Source organism: Pseudorasbora parva, chromosome 17 (genome assembly GCF_024679245.1).
Source record: "Pseudorasbora parva isolate DD20220531a chromosome 17, ASM2467924v1, whole genome shotgun sequence".
Lineage (NCBI taxonomy): Eukaryota > Metazoa > Chordata > Actinopteri > Cypriniformes > Gobionidae > Pseudorasbora > Pseudorasbora parva.
The window spans coordinates 23233879-23255699 of record NC_090188.1 but is presented as its reverse complement, the minus strand read 5'-3'; the positions used below and the strand labels follow the sequence as shown (position 1 = coordinate 23255699).

The window sequence follows — 21821 nt, the reverse complement described above, 5'->3', positions numbered from 1 at the left end:
AACTTTCTATTAATAAGTGCTTTCAACATTGATGATGATAATAAAATGTTTTGGAACACCAAATCATCATATTAGAATGATTTCTGAAGGATCATGTGACACTGAGGACTGGAGTAATGATGATAAAAATTCAGCTTTACCATCACTGGAATAGTTTACATTTTAAAAAATATAATAAAATAGAGAAGTTATTTTAAAATAGCAATACTTCAAATATATCTGGTTTTACTGTTTGTTTGATTTTTTTAAATAAAGAAACGATTTTTAAATCTTACTGACCCCAAGCTTCTATAAGGCATTATATACATCACTTTCAGAAAGATGTTGTCAGGTTTAGGTCACATTTAGAAATATACATATGTTATATGACACTAACAGACTCAAAAATTAAGCAAAATCATGACAACAACAAACATGCAAAACTAAATAAATGTGCATGTGCTAACCAAAAGAGTGCTCATTCTAGACAACTTCTAAAGTTGTCATCTCTAAAATGCATTAGCCTTAGAGGCATATGCAAACCAATTAAAATAAAGGAGGACAGAAGTAAGGGTAAAAGGGGGAAAGGAGAACTTTCCCCCTTTGCGCAGTATCTAGAAGAAACCTCTGAAGAAAAGGATGTCTGGATCCTGGAGGAGGAGAAGAATAGAGAGAATTGACTACAGACAGGGAGAGAGGCACAGACCATTTTGAGAAGAGGGCAACAGTATGTGCTAAGGGTTCAAATTAAACACAGCAAAGCAAACACACACAGAGAAAAAGTTCACACGGGCCAGGAGAAATGTCATCTCTTTTACACATTTTGTAGAAGCAAAATCATGCAAGTGTCAAAGATTAAAACCAAAAATCAAAGCTCAGCCGTTAACAAACATGCTTGTAATAAAATCGAAATAGCCTAAAAACTGCTAATTTAGCAACATTGTTTCAGCAGTGGCCTCCAGTAGCCTAACTGAGAATAACAGGAAGATAGATAGCACACAACCGCATGCATTTGAAAGTGTGATGATAAGAAAGTATGAGAGAAGAGATACAAAAGAGGACAGAGATGTAATAGCAGAGTCGATATTATTTTCCTGCTATTGCACGCTGAGCTGTTCTGACTGATGAATCCGTGAATCCGCAGCAGAGAACAGGTCTCCCTTTAAACGCGTACGTCCATATATAACATTGAAACAATAAGAGGGCAGATTGGATCAGGTCAGCAGGTCTGAAAGTGTTTGTAAGCCCTCAAAGGAAAAAAGAAGAAGAAAAATATAGGCTATACAGTTGTGCCGAACAGCGAGGCTGTTCATCAGTCTGTGTTGAGTCATCATTTCATCACTTATTTTCTGCAGTCTACTGCTATCTCTAGCCTAATTATGTTGTATAATAGGCTAATCCTGTAGACCTGAATTGAAAACTCAAATATGATAATAATATTAATATCAAACATGTTTGGTATTTTGAGCCGATTTTTAACACATTGTTTTCATTTGTCCTAGCAACGAGGTGCATGTTTTACGTGAATATTTGGGCTTGAAAGGAATCAACAATATGTGTGAGTCGTTTAGTGTATGGTGTCCAGTTTTTCCTCAGTAACCATGTCCAAAGTCAGCAAGGGTGTGACGCCGAGGGCTGTCAAATATTTCCCATTGTTAAAGTCGTGTAGTTTATTCCAGCCCCATCTTATCACAGAATGTTGAGAGCTTGCCTCAAAATATTCCAAACCTGCGTGAATTCCTTTCTTCTGCGAAACATAAAAGAATATATTCCAAAGAATGTTGGCAACTAACAGTTTTGGCTATCGTTGACTTCCATCGGACTGACTCGAACAAGAAAGTCATACAAGTTTGGGATGAAATGAGGGTGATTAAGATGTCCACACGATCACATGAGAGTGCGTATCAGTAGGCCTACTTCGTGTGGAATGTATAGTCCAAAATTAGTTTTAGCGTGCATATGATAGTCTACGCACTTTATGGCGTGTAAATGACAGGCTCTTGGTAATGGGTAGGATGGGGGTGGGGAGGCATGGGAGGATGGGTAAAATGCGTGTCATATCAAACTTAGTTTGGCTTATAGCTACATCCGTGACATTGCACTCATAGTAGATATTGATACTCTTTTTCGTGTCCCTTTAAACACACTTCTGTCAGATCCTGGGTGAATATGTGCAATTACAATTCAGCATTCATTGGTAGACTCGCTTTAGCAAAATGAACATTCATTAGAGCTGGATTTATAAATTCTTCCATCAAAAACCCTATTAGATTTTGAGAGGGTCAGAAATTATAATCCATTTACATTTTCTCTGTATCGGTTTCATTTTGCTGTAATTGTAACATTGGTCTATTCTAAACTGACTGAACTCGGTTGACAGTGGCTTCACTTTTTATTCTCTTCATTCTATCCAACACACACTGCCCCCACCTGGCTGCTAAAAGACAACAGAAAAGTTGTAAACGAGTATAACTTTTCAGATGAACAGCAGATTAAAATGGAACACCATATGTGATAAGAATGACTATTAATGGTTGGCTGAGAAGGTTCTTATTCATGAAACACACACATACACACTGCCCTCTCATTATGAAAAACAAAGCACTAATCTAATTTCTTTGACTTTCTCCCTTTTTTAATTTAACACCTGAAGATGTTGGACAAAAGATACATTTGCTTTCCCATTTTCAAGGCTGATGTCAAAATGAAACGTCAATACTCACATTATAAATTCATCAACATATGAAAGGTAAATTAAAAATCTGTTATATCGAGACCAGTCATTCAGTTTGAAAATTAAAGTGTTTAATAACTTCTCAGTGACACTCTGGTTAGGCTAAAACAAATCACCCACAGAAACCTCGCTGGTTATCACTTTGATTGAAACGGTACCAGCATTATATGACTCATATTTAGGATCTCTGCTTTGTAAAAGTATATTTTAAATATATGTAAGGCCCTTGCGTGGTCTCAGAAGCAAGAGACCACTCACACCACAAAAGCACATAACTGAATGAAATAAAGAATGGCACATAACTGGCTACTATACCACTTTACATTTACATTTTAAGGTAGTTCACCCCAAAATGAAAATTCTGTCATTTCTCACCCTCATGTCGTTTCAAACCTGTAAGACCTTTGTTCATCTTTAGAACACGAATTAAGATTTTTATGAAATCCTTGAGCTTGAACCACCCTAGTCAAAGGTTGTAAAGACATTGTTAAAATAGTAAATGTGAATCCAGTGGTTCAACCTTGATGTTGCAAAGGGACCAAAAACCTTTTTGTGCGCAAAAAAACAAACAAAAAATAGCTACTTTATTCAACAATTTCTTCTGTTCCATGTTAGTCCCATATGCTGTTCACGTTGTAAACACAGTGCTGCTGTTCTACGTCAGAAGGTCAGAACGCCGGCTCATTAAGTGAACCTCCTGACTGCGCGCGCTCCTCCCCAAACGGACGAGGACGCACTTGCCGTTGTGCTATTCTTTGAAACAACAGAGGGTGACTCGGAGTAATTGTTCTATAAACATCAGGAAAAAGTGTTGAGAAGAAGTGAGCTAAATGTACACAGGTGATGATATTTATTTTAATCAAGGGAGTAGGCCTAATCTATCACTCCAGAAAGCGTACCACCCATAGGGGCCGTCATTGCTAACCATCACTTGCTGTTAGCATCCCATTGACTCCCAGTCACTTTGACAGTGAATAACTTTACATCTGAGGCGTTTAAAGACTCCATTTGTCCATTGTTTATTTATAAAGAAACACAACAATGTATAAAAGGCTTCAGTACCTTTTATCTTACACTATCACCCAGTAGAAGCTGTTAAAAATAGGCTAACGATTGCTTCATAACCAACGCGACTCTGTCGCACAGTAGAGAAATTACCATATAGACAGGATTAGAAGCTCAGAGGCTATCTTTTACTGTCTATGAGACAGTCGGGGGGACGTGGAGACAAAGTCCGATAAAGTCAAGGGAGAAGAATGGGGAGAAGCCCATATAGTGAGCCAAAAGCAACGGGACAAAACATTTAAACAACATGATTCAGATTTCACTTTCCACAAATACTAGAAGACTTACAACTGTCAGACAGGTTGCTGACATCACATATCCAGTGCAAGCTCAGTCTGAGCCTGCGCAGTATGCTCAGCCATCAGGAAGTGTGTGCTTCTATTGACTTCATTTTTCGCCGTTGAAGTCTATGGGGTCGCTGTGTCCATTTCTTTTGCTGTCTATGATTTTAATACATTTCCCCAAAAACCACACTACAAAAGAATCATGTAAAACTTAGCAAACATTGATATTATTACTTGTGACATGAGAACAAAATATATGGACACACATACAACTAAATTAACGATCTCTTAAATATTTCCTAATTTCACTAAACATTTTAGTTTCGTAATTGTTTTATTAAACATGGATCTTTATTTAGAAGGGCTTATTTCTACTTTTGTAGGCTGATTTTGTAAATATAAGCACCTAATTTGTATGTGCAAACTGGGTGCCGGTGTGATGAGATGTGATGCGCACGCGCTGTTAAGCATTGTTGCAGTTGCGGAGCCAGGCGAAAGTTTAAAAACAAGGCTTTAAAAAAAATGTGCTGCATACCGCCAAGCGAAATGGGGTCTTGCGCACCCAACGCGCACGACCGCCCACTCGGCGTTGACGTCATTTTTGACGTCATGCGGACGCGTCGAGTATAAACAAGGCTTTATTCAGAAACATCTCAGATTTCATCATAAAGAACTTTTATTTGTGTTCTGAAGGTCTTACGCGTTTGGAACGACATGAGGGTGAGGAAATGACAGAAATTTCCTTTTTGGGTGAACTAACCCTTTAAGATTAGGGGTCTCTAAAATCCAAAAGCACTATGTCAATTACCTTCAGCCTCTTACTGCAGATCTTGGGTCATATTGGTGGCCAGTGCAAAGATTTGCTAGACAGAGGAAAATACCTTTAAGAAGTGAGTATTTTCATTCATTTACATTGAGTTTTGAGAGGGTCGGGAAACTATCCAGTCTATTCAGTTTGCTACCAACTTTCTACCTAAAGCCTTATTGCCCACAAATACAGGGTAAGTATTGGTTTTTGATACACTTCTATATAAAAATTTAAAAAAACCTTTGCCTGAACATTTTTCAATCATGGACAGGCTCCATGTGATTTAAAACAATCAACCATGTACAACTAACTATAATCAATGGTGTTCATTTCACTTGAATAAATGGTTTTGATTTAAATTTAATTTTTCAAATAATCCTACAATTAACAACAAAGTCTTGTGATTTAACCAACAAACAAAACATTCTTTACATGTTCTTTACAGGTGATGTGTGGCAGTCCAGAAGTGATACTGGTTTCATCCAGAGCACCGCTAGTGGTTGCTTTATTATTAAAGCAATTTGAATTCTTCTTTGCAGGTCCTCAACGCAAGCACAATGATAATCCCCAAAACTAATAACATAACAGAAACTTTTAAATAGGCCTACCAACATAACAGAACATTAAACATTAGCAAGTCTGTCCATTTTCTCATTTTGCCAAAAATATTACGTTGAGTAGCCTTTTCAAGTCAATTTAACATAAAGCATTCATATTTGAACCATAAACCACAATGGTGTTAAATTTAACTGAATTGTTTAAATAAACTGAACATCATCAAATTTTGATGAGTAAATACAAAAACTAAAGTCAATTGAGAAATAATTCATACAAATCTGCAATTGCATTAAATCTGGACTGTTAAAGGTTTGGGGGTCAGTAAGAATGTTTTAATGTTTTTGAAAGAAGCCTCTATAAGAGATGCTGCATTTATTTGATGAAAAATACAGGAAAAAAAACTTATGTAACTTATTCCTTATGATAAAGCTGAATGTTCAGCATCATTACTCCAGTTTTCAGTGTCATGTGATCCTTCAGAAATCATTCTAATATGCTGTCATTTCAATATGCTCAAAAGAAACGTATCTTAAAATGATCAATGTTGAAACTGTTTGTGCTGCACAATATTTGTTAAACCACACCACTTTTTCCAGGATCCCTTGATGAATTAGAAAGTTCTATTGAACATTATAACTTTTTAAATGTCTAAAAAAAAACTGGTAGTATACAAATCCTTCAAGGATATTGATATTAAAACAAATATTTTGAATAATATCCATTTGGGGCACATCCATGTTTAATTGTTAGCTGTAATTTCCTAATATTTTTAATCCATGTATAATTGCATAATCTATCATCAAACCAACAAGGAAATGGCGGGAAAAGCCAGATAAATAAACTACACAAAATCCTTTTTTTTTTCAAATAAAATAGGTTTATTTCCAGTCTGAAAAGATTAAAACAACAAAAATGGACAGTGGAACAGTTAGAGGATGACCAGCGGGTCACAGTGGGTTACAGGGAGGAGAGATTATCCTTGATTACTCACTTCATTTTGTGTACATATTTATAAATGAATACAAATATACATATCAATTATTTAACAAAAATAGCTTAGCTTATGAGGACAGCAGATGACTGAAATCAGCAAAAATAACCCTGTTGGGGTAGGAGGTGAGATCTCACAAGAGTAAAATACCATACATGTGTCTATGAGAATGTGTGAAGGCCGAACCACTGGATTACACACTGTGCTAGAAAATTTAGTTCCCTTTAGCACAAAATTGTTGTGTGTTTGTGTAGAGAGCTCTGTAATATAAGAGAAAAGCCCAAGGGTTTGAGGGTGGGGTTTTGCAGGAGGCATTAAGGCTGCATTAATCACTTGGTTTATACATTAGAAGGCAGGTCCGGATAAATCAACTAAAATGAGCTACCAAGCAAACACTACAGAGCTAGCGACCACAGAAATAGGATTTCAGAGCATAAACCTAAAACACGGGGCCTAAAACTGTGACACATTTAGCAAAAGAAAGCAAATTTACGCGCAATTACCAAATGCAACGGTTCGTGCGTCACTTAAAATTCCTCGCAAAATGCCCTTGTCAACTTGAGTGACAAGACATAACGCAGTAAAAACACATTCATAAACATATCTATCACCTACAACTGGGCTTGTATGTTTCATTGTAAGCCATTAAATAACCTCTCCATACTTAATGGACCTTTACTCATGACTATATTGAAGCTAAAAAAATCTTTAAAAAAAAAAATCAGTATATTTTATTTTTATTTTTATCTAAAAACATCTGGACGCCTTACAAACAATGAGGGGGGACCTATATAATAGCAATTTATGGATCTCAAAACTGTATAAATACAACAAAATGGATTGCAAAAACATCCGATTCACGTCATTTGTCAATCTTTTCTTTCTTTTTTTTCCTTTTTACACGAGAGAGTTTAATGTCCTTATAAAGCCAAAATGAGGGTTAAGCAAACCAACAGCATCCTATTAAGAGTCGTCGTTCCTCGTGTCTACATTCCTAAAGTGATTTCACACAGCTTTTCGGACGCAAAAAAGCTTAAAAAGACACATGAACACATCTCGGCCTCTAAGACCATCCTAAAATGTCCTGTTAATTTTAGATCCATTTCGTAAATCCTCCTATTACACAATATTCCAGCCAGGGGAAAACACACAGCTTACCATTCCACACAAAAACACAACTATCTTTAAGCCTGTGTTATAACAAGCCGAAAGCATAGAGGATACAAGGAGATTTCTTTCCGTTTACATTAGCTATACACTGTTAGATTGTCATTTTGTTACAATATTAGTTTAAAAGTTTAATAAATCACCCTGTGAGATTCACAAAAAACACTCAAAGAAGTGATCATTTAACCTACCCTTTTTTTTTTCCCAGTATGCAAATATACGGGATTAGACAATAAGCTAACTTATATTTATCAGACGCAAGGGAATTCCTGTTCATATAATCTATTCCATACATAAAAGATTTAGTTTGGGGAGGTAAGGACGCAGGGGTTTTGATTTTTACCATGTCACATTTCAGACAATCTTAGGACAAATGAACAAGCGGCAATTTCTTTGAAAACACAATTAAATTAATTCAGAACTATGTTACATACAGCATTGGGGAGAAAGGTGAAAAGGTGCAGGAGAATATAAACTAAGAGCATTCGAATGAATGAACGAATGATTCAATCATACACTTTAGCAGCAAACAGTACTCTGTTGCGCTCCCTATTGGTCAGAGGAACACATGTAGGCTCTGCCCAAAACCAGGCCAGCTCACTGCATCACACTGGATTTGTTCTTTGAGAGAAAAAAAATACACCACATCCAAAATAAAAAAGAGGAAAAAAAGAAACATATAACATAAATCAATACAAGATGAAGCGCATGGTATAAGAAGAAAACTCAGAGTTGAGTGTTAAACTTGCATTCACTCATCACTCTCTCAGCAGTGCAGATGGGTGAGCGAGCGATAGCTAAAGCCTTATATATTTGTGTCAAAAGCCTAAAATCCCCATTAAAACCCACATAATTTTAAGCACAATAAACATGCAATCTCACATACATCCATTCACACAATACGCATTGATAACCAAAGACATACACTCACTTAAGACGGCCTGTCTCAGTTCTGAGTGCTTAACAATTGCTTTTTCCAGCAAGTTCAAGAGATCCTCTAAGATGCTTTTAGGCCAACTTAAATAAAATAAAAAAAAATAAAAATTAATCAAGAGCTGCAGTAGTGCAGAACACTGTAGAGAAGAGTTCTAGTGTTGCTGATAAAAGAGAGAAGTTTTAGCCCAGCAGGTTACAACAGAAATGCACACACACACCTTGCACTATGGAAATAGTTTGGTGGCTCAAACATGCACCCTCTTAAACACACAACACAAACCACTGATTTCTCATCTGACACACACACACACACACACACACACACACACACACACACACACACACACACACACACACACACACAGCTTAGTTTAAGTAAGTTAAAGCGGTTTCCTCAGAAAAATAAGGGGCAAAAATAAAAGACCCACCCCACCAGAAAAAGAAAAACAGTAGTACTGAGAACATAATTACTGTCATCTGTGCTGTGAGATTTACAAAAAAGCTTACTGTACTGTGCTGTGAGCCCATATCATTTACCCGTTTCACTTAAAAAGTAACAATACAAAAAGTTATATTTTGTTTTTGAAAAATAAAATAAAGGGGGGGGGGATGAAAGAAGAAAATGGGGAGGCAGATGAGAGGCAGATGTGTTGGGCTTCAGCGGTTGGAGAGGAAACAAAAGCAGGCAGGGCATAAAAGTGTGCCTTTTTTTTTCCTTTTCTTTTTTATAAACTTAAAACTCAAGCTGCATTTGATACAGGCTTTTTCTTTGTACAAGACAATTGCACTTCACAGAAATAAAAGCTGAAATATACAAAACACACTAGGAAATGTGAATCAAATTAATTACACCAAAAACAATTATTTAAAATGGGAGAAAAAAAACAAAAAGTGTTGGATTTTTTTAAGAGGGTGATGGTAAGCATAAAAGGTTTTGGGAAGAGAGTGATTCGGGACAAAAGAGTATGCAGAAAATTTCCAAAAGGTACCATTGCCTTGCACTAAGAGGGAACATTATGTGAACAAAGGGAGGGAGCCCTCATTCCCTTCCTCTTCATCCTCCTCCTCTTTCTCCGAACAGTCCAGAGCAGCTGAGCTGGGCTGTGGTAGGGTTCTTGTGCAGGTCCTGTAGTAGTTGAGGGTTCTTGTGCAGGGTTCTGGTGCTGGGTCCTGTTGGAAAGGTTGTTGTGCAGGGTTCTGGAGGGTTGTAAACTCTGTGCAGTGTTTAAAGTGGTGGGGCTACCACATGTCATCCGTGGATGCAGAGTCCTTGAATGGAGAGAGGAGGAGAGCAGCTGTGAGATGCCACCAAGCTCCGACCGCCAACCACTCAGGAAAACGCGCGTGTGAGTGTGTGTGTGAGTGTGTGTATGAGTTGTGTGTGTGAGTGAGAGGCACAGTATGAAACAAGAGGAAGCTAAATCAGGAATGATTCTAGGAAATGCTGATGGAAATGACTAATCTTGGGTTTAAATGGCCAAACTGATATGCTGATTGCAACTGACAGAAATTACAGCACTGTTTGTGCCAATAGGCTATTTTGGGATCTTGTGCAAAAAAGCCCCTCTTTAGGAGCATTAATCACTTGGTCAGAACGGCGATCTCCAGAAAACAAACATCACAGTCAGTGCGAACAGGACTTTTGCACGTGGAGATGCACTTAAGATAAGCATGTAAAATCCAGGATTAATTATTTGAATATTTAATATATAATTAAGATAGCATATTTGTGCTGTCTGCAATGTATGCGATTTATTACTAAAACGTAGGGTCGAGCATATTCATAAGTCATAATTTGCGATGATATTGCTGCCGCTACATTACCGTTCAAAAGTTTGGAGTCTATATGCTTAGGTATTTGAAATCTCATACCCCAAAAAATACAGTAAAAATCAAATGGTATGAAATATTACAATTTAAAATAACTGCTTTTATTTGAATATATTTTACAATGCAATTTATTCCAACGATGTTGAAGCTGAATTTTCGGCATCATTACTCCAGTCTTTAGTGTCACACAATCCTTCAGAAGGTGCTGCTCAAAGAAATATTTCTTAGTATTATTATAATCAATGCTAGAAAATATATTTGTAATAAAAAAATAAGGATTCTTTGATGAATAGAAAGTTCAAAAGAACAGCACAGCAATTTGTAAAATTGCCTTTTTTTACTGTCTTGATGTCTCTAACTATGACTAAAAAGTATTAATTTTCTTTTTTTTAAATAAATTAAAAAATCTTACCAACTCCAAACTTTTGAATGGTAGTAAATGTACAGCTGTGACAATTACTATGGATTCCTCAGATTGGGAAGAAATACAAAGATTAATTAAATACATACCACACTGAATACTGACAAAGGGAATAAAAAGTATAAAAGATAAAGAGAAATCGCTGTTTTAGCTACTTCACAGTGCTATACACTAAATTATTGACATCCATACTTGGACCCACACAGATCCAAAAGAGGTTTTTTAATTTTGGCTCTGTTGTGATAGTTTCCCAAATGCAGATTTGCTCAAAGCTTGTATTAGGATTACATTACCACAGCAGTTTAGTCCAAGACTTAATCGGTATTTGGAAAACAAGCATTAGCGTCACGACAGCCTATCCGGACCTAATTTAAACCAGTTTACATGAACCCTGTTAATCATTTTGTAGAACAGAAGAAAAAAAATTCTTCCACAATAAAAACCTGCAGGGTGTGTACCCAACCCCAGCAATCTATAAGGCTGCACCTAAAAGCAAAGCACCACGCGAAAAGAAAGAAGGTAAAATAACACAAATGGCTCAAACAGCTTTAGCCCATCAATACACACACCAACCCACCGCAGGTCACACGTAGCAGGCTGAACTTAACCTTATAAACATGATTGATATGAACAAATTATCAAATGAATATGAAGGAGAATAAAATGACAAAACTGAAATTGAATTGTTTCATTGTTATTTTAGGAAGGCCTGAACTGGTTTTTAACTCTTATCTAACACTAACTGGAAGAGCAGCCTGAGGTGTGGCAGGTCAAGGCTGGGAGTCATGAAAAGCATCAGAATCAAATGATGAGTGCTGAAGTTAAGAGCACCTGAGGAACATGATTTTTAGACAGTTCTTACACTATCAAGTCAAGTTTATGTGCACAAAAAATGGACAATTACATTTTTTAATAAAGAAGTGCGTTAGATAGTATATTGATTTTTGCTATGGTATCGAAACTGATAGTATTGCAGAATTGTTTACTGGGATTGACTGTTGAAATGTGGTACCATGATAACCCTATACGGCACTAACACATCTTTTGTAAGTTCTTTTTTTAGATCAAGAATTGTACTGAAACAAGAAAGCTATAATCATCTCATCCAGGGGTGTCCAGATGTAGTCATGGAGGGCCTATGTCCTGCAGAGCCACTGTCCTGCAGAGTTAAAGGGGTACTTCAGCGCTGGGAAGATGAATCTGTATTTAAACTGGGTCATTAATGTAGTAGAAATGTGAAATTATTTTTGAATTTGGTGCTTTCTAGACTGAGAAAAGACACAAAATGTATTTTTGTCTCATGGGGATGAAAGACTACAATTCCCAGACTGCTTCGCTGCCCGGTGAGGCCACTCCCAAAGGCACCGCTACTTGATTACAGTGACTGAGTTCAGAAAGTATAATTAAATACTGAACGTGTGTGTTCAATATAACGATCGAGTGGCCGCGTGAGTCTCACAGCAGACTCAGATTAGAGTCAGATTACATTTAACGTCATAAATGAGTTGATGAGCTCTCGTGATGAGAGCTGAGGTAATCGCGACCACATTCGTGGCATACATTCACAACGCGTTTTCAGTTCATGTCTTTGGAAGCTTAACTTTCATAGAAATTAATTTGAGAAGTTAACACACTTACATTGCTTAGCATCCGTTTAAATTAATGCCTGTAGCTGAGCTGTGCTGTAAGTGTGATCTCTATTCCCAATGCACAAGTTGAAAACATGCAGAAATGGCTCCCTCTGCTGGCTGTAGTCTTTAGGCTCTGGGCAAACATTCCTCTCCTGGCGCAAATATCGTCAATTTACGTCATGAGAGGAATTTTTCCAGAAATAAAATGCATAAATCTCTCGTCTCAGGGGGATATAAGAGGGGGGAGCAGGATCATTTGAATATACTCCAGGGTTTCTACTGATACAAAGCCATATGCTAATCGCTGAAGTAACACTTTAAGCTCCAAATTGGCTCAACACACCTGTCTGGAAGTTTCTAACATGCCTAGCAAGAGCTTGATTAGCTGGTTCAGGTGTGTTTAATTGGGGTTGGAGCTGAACTCTGCAGGACAGTGGCCCTCTGGGTGTAAGATTGGACACCCCTGATCTAATCAATCCAGAATTTCTATTAAATCAAAAAATCTATTTGACCAACAAATTTGAAGGGCTCCACCCTGCACTCAACCAACCCATTCCCGAGCACAGCTCAGCCTATCTAGCACCATCAATTTGGAGCAGATAATACGGAAAAGGATGGAAACATGCACAATTGAAAGAACAAAAGAATGGAACACTTAAGGAGGTGACAAACAACATAATCGTGCAATGTGTCTGATTTTCTAGAGCACAACAAAAATCATGCAAGCAAAAATCCCAGCGTTTATACACACACAGGGTCAGGGTGGGGTACTCACTGTATCCTCGTTCCTGTATGGGTTAAGTTTGTTGTATACTGCTTCAATTACACTCCGCCTATCACAAACAGAAAAATGTATGAGCTTCTGAGGGAAGAAAGAGAGAAAGAACTATCGCAAAACCTACTGAGCTGCCTTAATTTAAAACAAAATTGAATTATTTGTTTTCAACCTATAAGCATTAACCAATGGCAATTCTGATTTTGGGGTGAAATATGACAGATATATGCTACAAAGTTTTGAACCGTAGGGTATTATTGAAAAAAGTGCTGGATGGACAGATCATTAAGTTTTAGAGCTAGAGGTAAAGAAAGAGGAAGAGACTGCGGTACTAACTTGCTGGCCAGCTCTCCTCCAGGTGGTAGGTTGGGGATGCTCTCAGACGCTAATGTGCGCATCACATGTACCAGGTCGGGCACACCTTCATCCCCCTGCCTCTTCAGGATCTCTGTTATATCAACAACAATTCAGAGCAATCAAGTACGGTCCAGTTGAATGACTGAATTCGTTTAATAAGAAGTTTGTAACAGTTAGCTCATACCTTCTACTCTGCTCTCTAGGTATTTATCAAGCTCTGCTTCCCTTTTGACAGCTTCAGGGGAAACCTTTGGTGCACTGACGAAACACACCAACACAACACTCATGTTGTCACGACTTCCCTGTCCAATCACAGAAGGGGGGGGGGGGGGGGGGTTAATCAAAATGACAAACAAATTGAACTAAAAGAACACTGAGAAAAGACGGGAGCTTTTGTGTTATGAACACTCCCTCAACATAAATCTTTTTTTGACAGAGCCGAGCATCACATATACACTGCGTTCCAAATTGTTATGCATGTGACATATCAGTAGGATTTCAATACAAAAAACATTCAGATTTTAGTTCCTCAAAGAAAGCGTTTTATTTCTCCATATCTTTTTAGATAACAGCCTGGCATCACTCTCAGACAGGTTTGTTAAATAGCCCAGTGTGCCAGGTCTACTTGGGTAAATGGAAAACTACTTAAAGAGGTTCTTCCGCATTATTAAGCATGCCACAGTTCTTATGCAATATAGGGAGTAACGCCCGTTTCATACATACTCCGTCTGCAGTGCGTGTGCGTTGCGTATTTTTTTCCGTCCCTATATTAACGGATGACATCTTTCACACTGCACGCGGATGCAGTCCGTCAGTCCGTTCCAGGAGCGTTGCGTCTGCAGCAATGCACGGATCGTTTTCGTACCGAGTCTATTTTTTGCTGCGCTGCGTTGCGTTGCTGCATTAAAGTGATAGAACATTGTTCGCATTAAAATAAACATGTACTGACGCGAAAGTCTAGTAATTTCAACACGGGTGCATATCATTTAAAATATACTCTTGTTTCAAAGTCAACACATGGCTTTTTTTCTCAAGTAAAGCAACAAAACGACACCTTATCTGGCATTTAGGTAAAAAAAATGTGCCATAATGGAGAGCACTCGTACTTTCTTGGAGGTGAAATGCAAAGTTATTTTTGACCTGCAGGATTTCTTTTCAAAGGGTTTAAAAACGAAAGAAAAGACGAGAGTCGGCTGTTTTTGAATAGCCTATTCTAAGTTTCTAATTTAAAATGTTTATGATTTTAGGCTATAACCTATGTTTAAATGTTTTGCCTTTTGTGTGAGCTAAATCTAAAGTATATTAATATATAAATATGAATTAATGAATTGAAAAAATGTTGTTTAAATGTAGGCTTGTAGCCTACGTTAACCTGTCTACTCAGAAAGATTAAACAAAGAGAATTGCAATTCTGATGAGCCATGATCAGTAACAACTTCTGGATTTTAAATAAAAAATCATTAATAAATGCTGTGTTTGTGGTATGTAAAAGCGGATCAGTTGCGGACTGCAAACGCAGCATATGTGAAAGGACTATAGGGTGTGGGGCTCCTGCAACGCATACGCAACGCAACACGCACCGCAGACGGAGTATGTGTGAAACGGGCGTAAGAAAGATCTTTCTAAAGAGAAAAGCATGAAATGGTTCTTCTGAACACAAATTCAAAACACTTGATCGTCAAAAAACGATCAATAAATTTCAGCGTCTGAAAGTTTGAGGTCTGTACTAGATATTTTATATATTTAAAAACCTCTCATGCTATTACAATTTAAAACATATATTTACTCTTTAAAAGGAAGTATGTAAGATTGTGGCAAAAACTGGTACTGCAATCACCCCTCTCCATCATCGGTGGAGGGTGGAGCTTCAGGCCAAAACACAACATGTCAACATCAACATCAGTTGACGGCTGCAACAACAACTTTTAAATGACAATATCCTGGCCGGACAAATGCTGTCAGTGATATAAGTATTTGAAATTAACATGATTACTTAATGTCTAGTGACTTACCAGGGCCATTTTATGATTCATTGAAATACATTTCTTACATACAGTTCCTTTAATATATTTTAAAATATAATTTAGATCTGTGATGGCAAAACTAAATTTTCAGCAATAACTCCAGTCTTCAGATCATTTAGAAATTATTCAAATATGATTTGCCATTATCAATTTTGAAAACCATTGTGCTGCTTAATATTGTGCTTTTGTGCTGCTTAATAAAAACGTTCATGAATAGAAAGTTCAGAATTGAATGCATCCTGAATAAAAGTATTAATTTATTTTAAAAAAAGAAAATAAACTTAAGACTGCTAACTTATCGCATAAAATACTGTGTGAACCATCAACAACTGAATCATCTCCACTGAATCATCTCCAGTTTGTACTTTTTTTTAATTTTTATATAGACATAAGTATTCTCACTGGTTAAAGTCTGTTTAGACTTACCTTGTACAAACAGGTATCTACAATTTCATTGCAGACCCTCTCCAGATCGTCAGTCACCTCAAGTCGTGAACGAACAAAATCGCACAGCTCCTCATTGGCCATCACATCCCAGATCCCATCGCAAGCGAGAACAATAAACTCGTCCTCCGTCTCCGACCGCTCGATAGCATACACCTCAGGCTCCGGCGACACCAGCTGCTCCGTGGGACCCTTGCCATGAACACACTTATAGTCAAAGTCCCCCAGAGCCCTGGACACCGCCAGGGACCCGTTGACGCGCTGGATCATCACAGATCCTCCGGCGTTCTGGATCCTCTCCTTCTCCAGGGGGTTGCTGGGTTTGTGGTCCTGTGTGAAGAAGTGCACAGCCCCTCCACGACTCAGCAACCCCCGTGAATCTCCGCAGTTGATAAAGTAGATGTGGCGGGGTGAGAGCATCACACCGACGGCCGTCGAGCCACTGCGGTCGGCGCCGCCGTGCTTCTTCTCCGAGATCTGCCGCATGTGATCGTCGATCTGCAGGAAACCCGTACGGATTCCGGATTTCACGCTCTCCACGTTGGGCTCCACGGCTGGACCCCCTCCTCCGCCCCCACCCTGGAAGTCAGGGTTGCTGGTGATGTGCTCCAGGAGGTGCTCGCAGCAGTAACGTGCGACCTGCGATCCTGCATGCCCGTCATAAACAGCAAAGAAAGACCAGGGGTCCAGGCCATTGGGCAGACCAATGACAGCGGTATGCGCATCCTCCATCTCTACACGCCAGCCTTGCATGCTGCTCAAACCGTAGCGCAGGCCGTTGCCATTTCCATGTGCGTTATGTTTCTCCATCTTTGGCTTATCGAGAAATGCACCCATCTCTGCTGCTTAGGAACCTGAAACAGAATAGGACAAGAATGAGGAGTAATATAAAAAAAAAATGATTTGATATGCTACAAACGGCACCAAACTGAATTTCCATTTGTGTCCCAGCTGAGCCAGAAATATTGTCTGGCTATCACCAGACCAAGCTCAATTTAAAATTGAACATTGGTCTGGGGAGTCTGCTCAGTATTGTCTACTCCACAAGAGGTGTGATCAACGAGCATTATTTGAATAACTCTGTACGCAAGTGGATAGTCCTTCAACCAATCAGACCACAAGAGGCGAGATCAACAGCCAACGGCTCATCGTTTCTCTGTCCGTCATCGTGTTAAGCCCGCCAATAGCGTGCCAAGTGGATAAGCCAGTCTGTGATTGGTTCCTGCAAAAGTGTAAAAGAAGCAGTAGAAATGAATGTACAGGTTTCCCGACTGAGTTGCCGGGCTAAATCAAATCGCCGACAGATCAGGCTGGGTTTAACCAGTCTACCAGACATATGCTTGCACGATTCATTGAAAAATGTATTTTGTATATGCTTTCCATGATGCCACTTTCTGCAGTCAATACAATAAAATTTCACAATTCTCAAATACTATCAGTTTTCAATACCATTGCAAAAACTTTTTTTATTAAAAGTGAACAAAAACAACATAAATTGTGCAGTCTTACAAGCAAGCACAGCAAATTTCACAACAAGCACAGGGTTTATTTTTTTAAATCACAAATATCAATTTTTGCTACTCATATGTATAGAATAGAACACAACTGACAATGACTACTCTAATTAAAATAAAATAAGTTTCCATTTGTTTATTACATTGTTAACAGGATGTTAGTATTAAGGCTATTTACATGGCAAACACGGTCAATATAAATAAATTAAAAAAAACATTTCTACTTCAACTTGACACGAGATAGAAAAACTAAAATACATTCAGTTGATACATTCTGAAAAATTCCATGTAAAGATGTTTCCGAATAAAAACGTTTTCTCACAGCATCATAAAAATTACAGTCCAACAGAATATGTTGAAATGTCAAAGGAACGAGAGACATAAAGGAGGAACTTTGCCCATCAACAGAAACTCATATGCAAGTCTTGAGTGACCCATTCGGCACCTAGTGAAGACAACTTGGTCATGTCTTGATTTGAAGTTATGGAAGACACTTTTTATACTAAGGTTTATGTCACAGTTTATTATTTTTATATTTATCCCTTTCCTTCTGCCACTTGTTAGTGATGTATAAGCTAATTTATGGTCTGAAATGAGTTGGTTTTCGTCAGTCAGATAAATGAAATGGAAATAGCACCAGGTCTTTTCTTACATGTTTTGATGTAGATTATGTATAGAAGCATGTTTCCGCCACAGAATAAATTATTTAAAAGATAACTGTGACTTTTTTATCTCACAATTGAAAAGTCAAAATTGCAAGATATAAATTTGCAATTGCTATTTTACTGTATCACTTTGTTCCGAGTGACAGAGGTGTCCCGGGGCTTGAGATAGAAGGTAGGAGGCTAGAAAGGATCCCATTGTTCAGTGAGGATCAGTTGCGGAGTTACGAACAGGCCGACTCGGCGATCTCATAACTGCCATTTTCTTTGGGGTTAGCATTTGTTGTTGCATTGTGTAGGAAATCAGCACTTTGATTGACATGACCAATGAAAACTTTAGAATGGGCTGCAGGGCAGAGTTTGTGCTGAACTAGTTCAAGTATATGTCTCTGCAGGTTAGTAATAGGCATTACCACATCAGTGGGTGTGGCCATAAACAGGTTGGGGGAGAAGGGCCTGTCATGTACATGTCTGTCAATGGGAGAAGGCCACACCCTATTTTGGAGCTTCCTCCCCCATTTGGAGATCACCAGCACTGCATACAAAATTGAATACTTCCCTACAAAAAAGTATGCAAAAAAGTTACAGAGTAGTATTATTTGAAAAAATTAGATGAAAAGTCCCTGGATGACCTACTACTTCACAGGAGAGGATTTGAGAATGGAGGTGAAGGGATGCAACTGACACTGGTAGGTCACACGATGATGACAACATGGCGGATGTGGTTCATCCGTATTACATTTGTACTACACACATTCATTCTATATAGAACATACTTTTTTTACAGTCGTGATGCAAGTTCAAATTCTAATGTAGTACCTACTCAATGATTTTGGATGCAGCTCAGGCTGCAGCTTTACCATTCTCAAAAAATCAGAATTGCGAGATAAAACCTTGCAATTGCGAGATAAGTCCAATACCAAGGGACCTTTTTTTTAGGTTTATATCTCAATTCTGAGAAGAAGAAGAAAAATCAGAATTGAGACAAAACATTATTTTTTTTTATTCAGTGGCAGAAACAGATTATTGAAATAGAAAAAAATGAAGGGCATAAATTGGTTCTAATCGTTGGTTGTTGATTGGATGGAGGGGGCAGAATTTAAGAGGACTAAACGATCGTCCAGCATGGACACCACCAGAGGCCTGTTGCATGAAGCTAGCTGAACAACTCTGGGTTTCAGAGTAGGTTTAGAGTTGACAAATCCAGATAAATCCAACCTGCTTTAGGTCAATTTCAAACATTTCTCAAAGCTTGGTATAACGTTCTCAACTCTCAAGCATGTGCACCTGAAAGTGTGACGCGCTGCAAACAGCCAATCATGGTGTCCGTTTGATTCACTTCTCTTCTGAAGCTTGAGAGATCGTTTCGAAAATTATAATGAAATTAAAAGTGTTTACAAAGCAGGAATAAACACTGCTGCTGCAGCAACAGCTTGAGAAGGCAGCTGAAAGAATATCTGACTATATCATGATGTAAATCAAATAAATATGCCTAATAATTATAGGTTCACAAAGAGCTCAAATGAATACATATTGTTTAAAAGAATTAGGAATGCATGTGTCATATTTATATTAATATTTGTCTACTTAATTAATATAATATTTATATGAATATTTATTAATTCAAAGTGATTATAATTTATATAATATAAATATAATAAATAATTAGCACTAAAAGATGCACAATTTTATTTCTAAAGTTTTTTTCATTATAAACTGCTTTAATTTGGAATGAGAGATACAGGGGGTGTGGCTTTAGTGCATCTTTACTTGCAGCTGATTGATCCAGTTTGAGTTTGAGATCTCTAACCCAGAATAAAACCTGCTCCAGAGCAGGTTAGTGTAAATTAATCTACAATGGTGATGAACACTGATAAAAACCAATCCACCTTCTTGAGCCCGAAAAAACAGAGTTTGCGCAAACTGATCTCGAATTTACCTTGGTAACAGCTGAAAGCAGCTTTGAGCAACAGGCCACATAGAGAAGTCTGTCTGTCATGCTTCACTAAAAGATCCAGTTGACATTTAGTAAAAAATAAAAATCTTAAAACATATGTACGAATGAATTACTCATTCGCGATAGGATCAATAACATTAGTTTAGGAAATAGGCATGGTGTCCATGTCTCATTTAAACAAATGGTTGCAAGTTTAACACTAACAAATCAAGTGTAAACACGCCCAGCAAGAGGCCTCTATTTATAATTCATGATGACTGAAACTACAAAAGTCTTGTCATGCCAGTGGCCACTTTAGAAATAAACTATGACATGCCACCGGGCACAAGTAACAAGTGTAAACATACACACACCGTCACAGAGGCAGGCAGACGCACATTCTGCAGCTTCCCAGCCATGTATGGCCGTCAGCTAACACACTGCTATGCACACTACACACTCGCATACTAAAAATAGACAGGCACAAAAATGCAATCTGGCCATTGTTCACCACCCACATCAATCAGAGCTCATTCTGAACACAAGCACAATTTATAAAACACCAGCCTTGAACACTTTTTGACAGAAATATTTTTGACAGGTACACCTTCTGTAACTCTTAGTGGGTTTCCTGCAAGACTGCGTTCCTGTTTTACAGTGAGATATGGGGAATCAATGTTCTTTGCCCTTGTTCTTTGTACTACTGAACAGCACTGAACTGAAAGTCTGCGCGTGCCGCGTGCAGACCTGCCGCATGTTCACGCGCCCCTATTCCGCATTACGTCATGGTGTCGCGAGCATAGTAGCACGCTAGCTTCATGCTAACATAGACGATTTGGGTTCATTCCGTTTGATAGTAATGTTTCGACGACGTAAAATAGGTTAGTGAGTGCAATAGGAAAAAATAATTATTTAAGGATCTGACATGTTCTCATTGCTAATGTTTGGGGTAAGACAAGCTAACAGGCTAAATGCTAACGAGCGGGCCATGTGAAGCCTTGGCCTTGGGGTGTCAGATCTGCGGCCCTCAGTGCACCAAGCGACGGCTACATTCAACAGGTCAGCCCGCTGAGCTCACAACAACCGCGTACTCCCTTAGCATACATGCTAACAGGCTAGCTCTGTCATTCACATATAGATATATTACAAGAGCACAGACACTTACCCCCTAAAAATAAGTCCTGGAGAGTTCTGTTGTGGAGGAGGTAAAAAAACCAAATAGGAAGAAAAGAAAGATAGTGATATAAACGGAGCGCGTCGGTGTTGAGAGAGAGAGAGAGAGAGGCTGGCGGATTGTTTTGCTCTGCATTCAGTCTGTGAACGAGAGGATCACCCTTATCTCTTTAAACCAGGGATGCATCATTCCCATTTACTCTGCGTCCTTAATGTAATTGGAAAGTGGAAAGTGTCGGGTTTGACCGCTGTTTTGGTCCGCTGTGTTCGGGACCGAATCTCTGCACACCAGCAGCAGCACAGGACCCGGATGTGGATTCAGTAGGGCTGCGCACTTAAAAGAATGACATCATCATCATCATCATCATCCCTCCATCAACATCAGCATGATCCCTCCATCTGTACATCATCCCTCAATGCGTACACCATTCTGTCATCACTATCGCATCCTTCCCCCATCGGTCGTTCATTCATCAATTCCTCTATACATAATTCTTTTACCACCATCACCCCGTCATCAGTACCGCATCCT

At 38.4% G+C, this 21821-nt stretch overlaps 1 protein-coding gene across 1 annotated transcript; it reads right to left on the bottom strand.

Annotated features, from left to right (window-relative positions):
* Window positions 1–6282: 6282 nt before the first annotated feature.
* Window positions 6283–21740, bottom strand: ppm1aa (protein phosphatase, Mg2+/Mn2+ dependent, 1Aa). Its single transcript, XM_067422354.1, has 6 exons — window positions 21282–21740; window positions 15987–16858; window positions 13721–13838; window positions 13516–13627; window positions 13180–13237; window positions 6283–9791 (listed from the first exon to the last, which is right to left on the bottom strand). The coding sequence occupies exons 2-6, from the start codon at window positions 16839–16841 to the stop codon at window positions 9762–9764; spliced, it is 1173 nt and encodes a 390-aa protein (XP_067278455.1). The 5' UTR covers window positions 16842–16858; window positions 21282–21740; the 3' UTR covers window positions 6283–9761.
* Window positions 21741–21821: the final 81 nt, after the last annotated feature.